Source organism: Palaemon carinicauda, chromosome 1, assembly GCF_036898095.1.
Source record: "Palaemon carinicauda isolate YSFRI2023 chromosome 1, ASM3689809v2, whole genome shotgun sequence".
NCBI classification, from domain to species: Eukaryota; Metazoa; Arthropoda; class Malacostraca; order Decapoda; family Palaemonidae; genus Palaemon; species Palaemon carinicauda.
This window is the reverse complement of record NC_090725.1, coordinates 257,032,664-257,043,759: the sequence shown is the minus strand read 5'-3', so window position 1 is coordinate 257,043,759 and position 11,096 is coordinate 257,032,664. Positions and strand designations below refer to the sequence as shown.

Genomic DNA, 11,096 nt, shown 5'->3' with positions numbered 1-11,096 from the left:
TTACCAATTCCTGTTTACAATTTAACCACATTTTAATATGACTTCTTACACCTTTTAAAATAAAATTGATTTATAGTTCAATTTTTTCTAGCAAGCTTTACTGATAAAAAATTACTTTCCAAACATAAAGGCTACTTACTTTACTAATTTGTGGAATAAAAACTACTCTATATATGATAAATACTGGTGCCTATTTTACTCATGTTTCTTCTCTCCTTTCAATGAGTTTCTGTGTATTAAACTTGACCACTCTGCTGTTTTATGAATAGAATTCATATTGGGAGTCAAAGTTTGCTTTTATATTGCCTGCTCATACCAATTACCAAACATAATCAACAATCTTTATCAGAGCAGACCACCTTTCAGAATTGTAACCAGGGAGAAACTTGAGTGTTTTAGTCCATGTATAGCTGCCCCTACAAGAACCACTTAGAAAAACACTATCCTCAAATGTTAATAAGCCCCATTTAGTCATTGAGGTAGTTTCCAATAATGAATGTCTAAATCCAGCATGAAACAAACGCTTTAGTCCACATTTTCTAGATTTTAAAGATTAAAGATAGATGTTCTAAGAGAATAGCAAAACTCATGTCCTACACAGTACAAAGATGAAAAATCCTCATCGTAGAAGAAAAAATTAAACAAAAACAATATGTAATGACAAATACCTGTAATTATAAAACCCAAGTAACTGCTGTCTTACTCAGACACAACAAAGGGTTAAAGTTTAAGGAAAAGATAATGAGAAGCTTTTGAACATCCTTTACAAGTGAAGAAAGCATGGCTCATACTTTTTTAAATATTGTTGTCTGCACAAACAAAAATATGAAACTAAAAATAAAAATAAAACTTTCGAATTTACTATAAAAATGTATTTGATTAGATATTTTTACTTGGGACAGATGAGGTAAGAAAGTACATAAACATGAAAAAGCTGAATACTTAAAAATTCACTATAACATGTATATCCTTAGTAACTATATATATACAGTTTCATACTATCAGAAAGAAATAAATGTTTTCTGGGTAAGCTAAAAGACAATAAAAATAATCATACTAAAGACAAATATCAAAATTAAATCGAAAGGAAAACTTATTCATCACTAGATAACCAGCAGTCACAGCCATTCCGGCACTCATGATGAGCAGAGCAAAGAAATCCTTTACTCTTAACTTTCCACATCATCATCATCTTCCATCTTCGGTGGTGGGGTGGTGATTGGTCGACGGAAGAGCAGAATATGGGGTTCTGTTCAAAAAATAATAAAAACCTTGATATTAGCAAACAATTGGGCTGCCAACCTATTGAATTCAAGATGTAAACTATCATGTACTGAAATTACTTACTCTACGCTAATGGGGTCACATTTCTAAGCAGATTAGTCCCAGTAAGATTGATAATGTTACATCAGACAAAGAGCTATTTACATTGCTAACTTTCAAGAACAAAAACGTACAAATATTTCACAATAAGAAAATTCCATGCCTACATTTAATCTTGCCTCAAGTGATTAATTGTTCAGAAAATGTTAGAAAAAAAATAAGAATTTGAGTAAGGAATAAAATTAAGTTTACCTGGTTCATGAATCATGTAATGCACCCAACCTTGACTTTGCTGAACTCCCAGGCTTCGCCACTCAGTTTCAGACATAAGATGAGTCTTGGGAACTAGCTTGCACAAGTCCTTAGGTAACATTACATGCCTGAAAAGAAAATAGACAATGTTGTAAACTTCAGTGTTAAGGTAAGTATTAGAAAACGTAATTTCCTATACAGATGTTTGTGAAACAAATATAATTTATGGCAGTTACTCTTAGTATTAAGACCATGACCAAAATCTTTATTTCACTGGTTATTTGAATAGTTTCTATTGAATTACCATATATAATACTGCAAAATTAATTTCACATTCTGGTTAAAACTTTATATACTGAGCATCTATGCATAATAGTCTACCATAAACTGGGATTCGCATTAAAACCTTTCAACCACTTACCTACGATGAAAAGGTGAAAATATCAATCATACCACAGATAACAATAAATTGTATGCATAACAGTTTGACAGAAAAACCTTAACTATGCAGAAAGCATTTTTATTGGAGTATAGATAATAGGGCGCGTTCTGTAAAGATCGCTCGCCCCAGTGCACAAAGATGGCTACCCAACTTCCAAAAGCTTTCACATCTCAAAATGATATGAGGTGAGGTCAGCTATGCTGAAGCTTGCAGAGCAGTTTTCCCCAGAGGGGAGCGGGTGAAAGGAAGAAAGGAACCAGTCATTCTTAATCATTCACCCCAGCCTTAACCCAGGTAACTTAAGCCCTCAACCCTCTGCTACTCACTCAAGGAGCCTGAGGTGTTTAGACCATTTGTTGTGCGACCACCACAGGACCGATGTAAAAGGTCTCCATGTTCCTGTGGGTTACGTCTTTGTAGGTCGTGGGCCGTGAAGGTCGGTTGACGCTTCCACATGCCCACTTACAGTATCTGCACCATAGTAGTTTCTTGAACTCCAGGGACGTAGTAACGCCACCGACGTTACAAGCTCTGAGTCCTAGGATGGAGGAGGGTCTAGATTGAGAGCAACCTCAATAGCCTTCCGATCCCAGAGAGGAAGGAGATCCTTGTGATCCTCCTCTTGACCTTCCCCGTGCTGGTCAGCAGTGCCGACACACGGGGGCGAGCTGGTGTCGTTCTTTTAAGGTAACACCACAAACTCCTCGCTGGGTAAAACCCCAGTTGAAGGGTCTTTGGTTACCGAACGAAGACTATCCGGAATGGGCTGCACCTAAGGTACAGCACACTCGGGTTTTGAGTCTTGGCAATCAACTCAGGGACGCCACTGAGGATTACTTCTCCCCGTCTCCTAGAGTGGAGACATCAGAAGATTGATCACACAACACACCAACTCTCTTTGTCAAAGCCCAAGTGAGTAGAAAGGGCTGTCTTCCATGTAAAGAAACGATCTGCTGCCTGGCATAAAGGTTCGTAGAGAGGGGCCTTCAGGGACTACAGGACCCGAACCCCGTTACCAGGAGGAGGTTGAGATCCGACGAGGGACAAGTTATCTCAAACTTTGTATAAGTAAAGTCATCGATGGGAGAGAATCCCCTTCCACGACATCAGTCACAAAGGACCAAACACTTCGCCTGGAAGACAGACATTGAAAAGTGTGAGGTGCCTAGACATCTTTTCCGCAACTCGTTGCGATAGGCCTCTCTAAGAGAGGAGGTGTAGGACCATCCAAGGGGTGAAGTCGAAGCAAAGCTACGACTTTGGAATGTGTTAGCATATGACTGCTTGGAAGATCGTGTCGTGGAGGAAGATCCCTCGGAACTCCGTCGGGAGCTGCAAAAGGTCCGGAAACCATTCTGCATGATGCCATAGCGAAGCTATTGGAGTCGTTGATAAGATCTTGCTTATCCTGGCTTGGACGGGGACTTTCTCACCAGACCGAATGGGGGAAAAAGTGTACACCTCTAAGCTGCTCCATCATTCTTGGAATACATCTTGTTCGAGGGTCTGGGGCACAGTCGAGGGGGAGCCTGAAGTTCAGAGCCGTTGCGGGCATGACCACAATCGGGGACCTCACAGTCAAGACTTTGTTGGATACAAGATGATTCAAAGACACTAGGAGCCCACTATCCGAGTGGTCTGTTCAGATTATCTGCAAGCACATTCCTGTACCAGGAATGACGCGAGCAGATTGGGGCACCTAGCTGTCCTCTGTTCATCTGAGGCTTCCTACTACCAGATGGTTCCCCAAGAGAAGTGAATGCTGGTACCTTTCTGAATCGGGCCAACGGATGAGGATGGAATGGTGCGGCATATGCCGCCCCCCCCCCCCCCCTCTTTGGATGTATTAAAGAGAGCATCAGATCCAGAGGGGAGACGAGAAGATAGGCCTCTTTGCAGAAACTCTCGTCTGCCACCCACCATCCGCGGTTCTTCCAGGGGGGGGGGGGTAACTGCATAGCAATAAACACATCTCAAGGTGATGCAAGGCGTGCAACTATTTGCACGTCTTGCAATGAAGGGGAAGAGCCTGTCCTCCCTCCAACTGCCACCAATCTAGTGTGATTGGCCAAATAATCCCGATACCCTACGGTACACCAGTTAATCAGTACAGCTTATGTTACAAGAGCGAATCTCCAAAGAGATCACCTTCCGCACAAGAGACCGGACGGTAATTATCAAACGCATCCAACCAACCCCAAGAGGAGATTGAGACGTATCTTCAATCTATTGTTGGATGGGTAATAAGCATAAGTCTACTACGGAGTAGTAACACCGAACTGTGAGCATGACAAGCATATATGCGTACCTCGACTTAAAAGTCATGTCCGAAACTCAGTTGGAGAACATTGAAAACATTCGTAACAAAGATTCCTCCTCCTTAGAATGAAAACGTTCGTACTTATCCGTCTCCGATCGGTAAAATAGCATTGTATTGAATGTTCCTTACTAGGGGACAGATATGCTTATAAGAAGTTTCCGGTCAGAGTCACTATAGGAAACTAAGACTTCCGATCGGGAGAAAGGAAAAAGTGCCTATAAGAAGGCAGAACATAATGCCGTATGTCTGGTTACAGGAAAGTAGCTAAGTAATGTACTGAATAACCTGGTTTCAGTAAGGGATATAGCTATACAGTACAACTTAATAGAACGGAGTTCTAATTACAAGATGTATATAGCCCTTATTGGCAGAAAGCTGGCTTGCACTCATATGTACTTGTCCATCTGCGCTAGCGCATGCGTAATATCTGCCTCCAAGAAAGGTTTGCAGCGAATCCTGGTTGCGGGAATAATGTATGTGCGACGAATCGCAACATTATTGCCCAAGGAATTTTTTATTGTTGACTAAAAGTAATATTTTTTTGAACGAGAGCGCAAGTTCTCAAACAAAACATAGTTATAGAAGCGATCACTTCTCCTTTGGTTTGCCCCTCCTCTTATGGGAGGGACTAGCCAGCGTACATACACAGACAAGGATGTCTGGTTCCCTGTGGGCGGGGTTAGAAATGTTTGGAAACGTAATGAAAAGCTGCCCACACTGTTGCTATTGTTCTAAAACGTAAGCTAACACTGTTCCTTCGGGACTAATTGTTTGAGACAATAACCCTGTATGGGTAGAATAAAAAGTCTCAGAAGCCTATCGTGTAAAACGGTAAGTCGTCGTACCCAAGGTACAAAGAGGGGAGCGGCTGACCCAATCAAACGGTAGAACCCGAGTTTAAGACAATAACCTCACGGTTTTGTCTTGGCTAGAGCGCATGCTCTGGGAAGGCTTACAGCCTTTATAAAGTTTTAACAATACCTGCTTAAGTTCTGCAAAACTTCTCGGGAACGAGTCTCTCCCGAAAAGGGTAAAGTCTCGTATGTGGAGATTTGCTTCAATAAGACCAGACATAGATTGCCATCGACCGCTTACCCGAAAGAGTACGAGTGTCTAATTCAGGCAAGGCCTGCCAGGGGAAATGAACTGGAATGAAAAGAATTTTTCATTCTCCGCTAATTTCCGTCCCAGCAGTCGAGGGTTTCTCGATGACGAGAAAATATAAGCCGCCTAGAAACCCACCCACTCGAAGTGGGAGGGTGGAGGGAAGGTGACAGTTTCGTTCGAAAACGAAAGGGTCGGTGCTGGCAAGACCAGCATAGCTCACATCAGCTGGGAGTGTAGAGTGACGTAACAAGTCACGCTACGTTGGAAGATCCATCCCCCATCCCGTAGGGGGGGAGGTACACCATAGAGTTATCAAACAAACTCTGGAACGCGGAAATCGAGAGATTCGGAGCGACGAAAACCTAGAGATTATGAATTTATTTAGTGAATTCCATTCTCACGCCCCGAAGGGATCGTGCATCTATTTCGCGTGACCCTAAGGGATCGTTGTGACAAGAACCCGCAGGAACTCTCTCACCGATTCCTGATAGAATCTTCAGGAATCGTGTCGTGTGAACCCAGAGGGGTTCACGCGACCTGAAGCATAATGAATCCAAAGGAACTATGTCATAGCTACCTGTAGGGAGACTGAAACCCTTAGGCAACAGGTATCGCTCAAGGTTTAGGAACCTCGGCAGGTTTCTCAACCCTCTTGCCTGAGGGAGGCTTCCAGGCAGGCAAGATCGGCACAGGCTTACCCTAAGGGATAGGATCTGGGCAAAGTCACGTGGGTGATAGCTGTCTCTGCGGTGATGGAGGCCTAAGAGACTGATGGGCGTCTCTCCTTGAAGGAGGGTCACCCCTGCCGCCAAAAAGGGAGAACGATACTTCGTCCGAGGAAACCAGCGAAGAGGCGGGTTTGGTTCCATGAGGATGTTAAACCGCGAGAACCCTCTCTTGACTGGGACGCAAGAACCCCAAGAGCCGGCGCTTACAGAGCGTCGAGCGACTCTGTTCTGTCGCATGACAAAGCGTGAGGAAGAGCCGTGTCTAGACGTGGGAATCCAGGGGTGGGGGGGAAATAACAGAGGATCAGAGCGCGCGAGCATGGCTAGGTTTAAGTTTAATACTAACAACCTCCCATGAAAGAGACAAAAAATTAACTTCAGCACATTTCACAATTACTGGACTACCACAAGTTGTATGGACATGGAAATTTCCGTACCCATAATACTGGTTTTATTGACACTGGGTTGTATGTATGATAGTGGCCACATGTACGTGATATGACGAGCGGCTAAGAATATGGCAGTGAAAAGGGGGTCGCAAGTGGGTGTTAGCCAGCCGTCAGGCAAGTAGGTAAAGACACTGCTTGTAGGTTAGGGTAGGTGGGGAAAGTTCAGGTTACGTGGTGTTCTTTACATCTGCAGTGTCAATAGGACAAGACAAGAAGGTAAGGAAACTGATTCCAGATCATTAACTTGGGTAAAATTATATAATAGTGCAATAAATGGCTTGTAGAAAACAAGACTTTTCTAATTTTTTTGGGTATTTCGAAAGTTTTAGATGATTCCTGGCGGAAATCCATAAATTTAAGTTATGGTGGATCGACTACCATAACTGAAAAGCTATGGCTTTGTGCTAGGTATCATTATCAATTATGTTCGAAACCTTAAAATATAGTGCACTTGTCTAGCCTAATTGTGTTTATATTGAAATTAACTTTTTCAAACAGTTTCCATCAGTCATCTTAATAAAAAAACTTACCGTAATCAAAACTAAGTAACAGTAATGAAACTGTCAGAACACTAAAGCTTTTGTTTACCAGAACTTTGGAGACGCATAGAAAACAGCAGTTACCATCCCATTTTCTATGGAGTCGTTCGTAGCATGTTGTACTACAAATACCTCCTTAATTGAGCTAATGAATTATTGGTGGTTGTATGCTCGCTTCTCTCACAAATAAACATTTATCTTGCTGCTCCTATCTTCTGGCAAGTGCACCATTTTGCTACGCGTGTTGATATTAAGACGTTATTCTCCTCTTGGTAAGGGGAGAAGAGAGACTTTAGCTATGATAAGCTTATCTTGTAGGAGGAGGACACTCCATAATCAAAACATTGTTCTCTAGCCTTGGGTAGTGCCATAGCCTCTGTACCATGGTCTTCTGCTGTCTTGGGTTAGAGTTCTCTTACTTGAGGGTACACTCGGGCATACTATTCTATCTAATTTCTCTTCCTCTTTTCTTTTAGTTTTTATAGTTTATATATGAAATTTATTTTATTTGTTACTGTTCTTAAAATATTTTGTTTTCATTGTTATCTAATTCTCTTATTTCCTTTCCTCACTGGGCTATTTTCCCTTTTGAAGCCCTTGGGCTTATAGCATCCTGCTTTTCCAACTAGGGTTGTAGCTTAGCAAGTAATAATTATAATAATAATACAGACTTAAAAGGAGTGAATGCATATTTAACAAAGGGGGAGAGATGTAGCTTTGCGCTCCAGAATCTGTTTGAACAAGGACTTTGCTTCCATTTGTAATGATCACACAAAATATACCAACGCACATTTCTACCCTAGCCTTATAATATTACCGTGATCAATAAAATAAGAGCTATGATTATATTACACATTCAAATATTGCAAATAAATAACAAAGAAGTTTAAAATATAAAATGTTAGGCCCTTGACTTTGTTCAAACAAGTCACTTATGGCCGAAGCACCATTTATCAGGCTCTTTCTGAACTACGGGGAAGGGGGCTTTAATGATGCACGCTATGACAACAACAGGAGCAAAAGAAGTAATTTTTTGGTATTATTGTACTGTATTACAGGGTAAAGTAACCTAGGGAAAAAACTACTTTTTTCTATAGAAAATATTACGCTCTCTTCGAAAATGACACTCGTTCCCATCGCAAATGAATAGTTTCAGAAGTATATATACATCTATATCCAACGATAATGGGGGACCCACAGTGGGAACTCGGGGTTTTGGGTGGGGAAAAAGGTATACAGTACAATGGTAAAACAAGCCTTTTCTTCTCTAAACAATAACTTCTTGGATGTATAATAAACCGATGAAAAAATACGGTAATATTGAGCTGTGCAATCTAACATTAGCAATGTTTTTCATTTATTTTTTGTCATTCTATGGTTTGGTTGTAGTCGCTCTTGTTCGTTCGTTTGTACATAGCAGGTTTCCACCTTCTGCGCATATACTCCTCCTCCACCAATAAGATTTCTTCTTCTCTACCCACCAAATTTAATTATTCGATTGGATCAAGTATTTGACTTGATCCAGTACAACTATACCATTCCTTTTATGGGGAAACTGTATACAATGGTAAAACAAGCCTTTTCTTCTCTAAACATTACCTTCTTGGATGTATAATAAACCAATGAAAAAATACGGTAATATTGAGCTGTGCAATCTAATATTAGCAAGGTTTTTCATTTATTTTTTTGGTCATTCTACGGTTCAGTTGTAGTCGCTCTCGTTCGTTCGTTTGTACGGAGCCTTTGTAGTTTAGGGGGACATGCCGAGAAAAATGGACAACTAACCCAAACTTCCCCTCCTAACCTGACCTACAAGCCGTGTCTATACCTTCCTACTGACCTAACGGGGGTGCTAACGCCCCCTGCGACCCCCCAACCACTGTCGCTATCATACAAACCCCACAAACCAAACCTAACCGAACCTAGTAGTTCCCAGGTCACAACCCCTAGCCGGTGTGATGGTCTGAACGATCCCCCGGTCTCAGAATTCTCCTTAATAATCTGCGCATGCGCAAACATTACCGTTTGCCAGTGCATACGAGGTTGATGTTTCATTTTCCTGTAATGTTAGCATGCGCAGCTCAACATTACCGCTTGCCAGTACATACGAGCTTGATGTTTTATTTTCATGCGACCGAAGCGAGCTAATGGCGGAAAAGAACCATTATACAATGTCAAGGAGAATTCCGAGACCGGAAGATCGTTCAGACCATCACACCGAGGGCTAGCCCCCAGAACCCCTTCTTGGGCTGAACTTAGATTGGGCTAGTAATAAGAAAGATATCGCCCCGTCCCGGTAAACTACATTCACCCCGCTAAGGTATATAGAAGAAATGGTTTGTTTCCCCACTATGTTTTCCCCACCCATAAGCCCGAGCTCCCACTGGGGGGTCACCCATTATCGTAGGATATAGATATATATATATTTTTGTAACTTCATTTGCCACGGGAACGCGTGTCATTTATCCTTGGTTACATTGCCCTGTAATACAGTACAATACAATTTTCTGTTCAAAATGAGAATCTATAATACAGTAAAACTCTACCATTTCTTTATTAACCTTTGTGTTTAACTCCATTAATAGAGGTTTCCGCCAGTAGTCTATGGTATTCAAGTGTATTTGCACAGCTATATTCAATTATATGGGCTTCTACTTGTCCGGCAGTCTGCCATGTCAATAGCATTAAAATTCTGGTCAGGGAAACCGAACCCATAGCTGATGCCTTTCAGTTATGGTAGTCAACCCACCATAACTTAAATTCATGGATTTCATAATAAAATCGTTCAAAGCCCCACAAAATGCATTACATCTTAATTTCTACAAACAATTTAGTGCCGTTTTATAATTTTACCCGTTCACCTTCCTTCCATCACTACCCTAACCCTAGGCCTAGTCGATCTCCTATGATAGTCTGGTCCACAAAACGGCGATGCCTTCAATAGGCCTACCGGTAACCTTAACTAAGGTAGTTATATTCACAATTTCAGATAAAACAAACCCTGCAAACGAATTAAAATTTAACTAACATTCTAAAATGGCAGTAAACGAAATTTAACAGAAAGCTAAATAAGTTTGCCTAGGTCAAAGCACCAGTCACTTAACAATGCTATAGCATAACCTAGCATGGCATAAAGAAACAACTCCACAAATTTAGGAATTATTTCAAAATAACAATAGTTTCAAAAGAAGCCCTTACCTGTACTCGTACTTATCGTCATAATACTTGTCTGAGTAGAAAATTCGGTGAGGCATGATGAGTACAATCCACGAAAACTTAAAACAAATTCTATCAATAGTTAGAAATTGATGAGAGCACGTTACACACTTGGGCCTTTTAAACCTAGCGAACTTTCGTGTAACAATGTGAACTGTGGTGGTTTAAATCATGTGGCTGCTCGGTGATTGGTCGCAAGAGTTCAAGGTAGATGCTGATTGGCCAAGACTCTTTCTTTTGCCATAGCGTGTTTCATTGGCTTACGTACCTAGAGTTGCCAAATCATTTCGACTGGATTATCGTACATTAGCCTTAAAATTGTCATTTTTAACCAAAATTACCGTACAGAGTTTCAATATAATTATTAAGGAGTTACATGATTGACTTATTTCAAAATAGATTAGCATAATTGTTTAATTAACCACACACATATGTTTATACCTAAGGTATGCATCACACATCGTACTGGACCTAAAATAGTCGTACATGTATGTTAATTATCGTATACATGACACGCCTGTAGGTACCTTCGTCCGCATGAATTCCATTTAAGAACACATGGCGTTATTTAAAATGTTTATACGCGGTGTATATTTTAATTAAAGTTTTATTGCATTCAAAATATGTGTATAAATAATTAAGGGTCTTACTTTAAGACATTTTGATACTTATTTTATCGTCCCCTTATGAATGTAAATAGAATTATAAGCAATTAATTTA

The 11,096-nt window shown here is 40.8% G+C and overlaps 1 protein-coding gene across 1 annotated transcript; it reads right to left on the bottom strand.

Annotated features, from left to right (window-relative positions):
* Positions 1-850: 850 nt before the first annotated feature.
* On the bottom strand, positions 851-10,622 carry LOC137655380 (cyclin-dependent kinases regulatory subunit-like). Its single transcript, XM_068389273.1, has 3 exons — positions 10,359-10,622; positions 1,576-1,703; positions 851-1,249 (listed from the first exon to the last, which is right to left on the bottom strand). Exons 1-3 carry the CDS (start codon positions 10,412-10,414, stop codon positions 1,170-1,172), a joined length of 264 nt encoding a protein of 87 aa, XP_068245374.1. The 5' UTR covers positions 10,415-10,622; the 3' UTR covers positions 851-1,169.
* Between the last annotated feature and the right edge of the window lie 474 nt (positions 10,623-11,096).

Bases quoted from the DNA above. Each gene is read 5' to 3' on its own strand.
- LOC137655380 (XM_068389273.1), bottom strand. From the start codon at position 10,414: ATGCCTCACCGAATTTTCTACTCAGACAAGTATTATGACGATAAGTAC. The intron at 1,704-10,358 runs GTAAGGGCTTCT...TTTTCTTTTCAG, and splicing joins GACGATAAGTACGAGTACAG to GCATGTAATGTTACCTAAGG. The intron at 1,250-1,575 runs GTAAACTTAATT...TTTTTTGAACAG, and splicing joins TTACATGATTCATGAACCAG to AACCCCATATTCTGCTCTTC.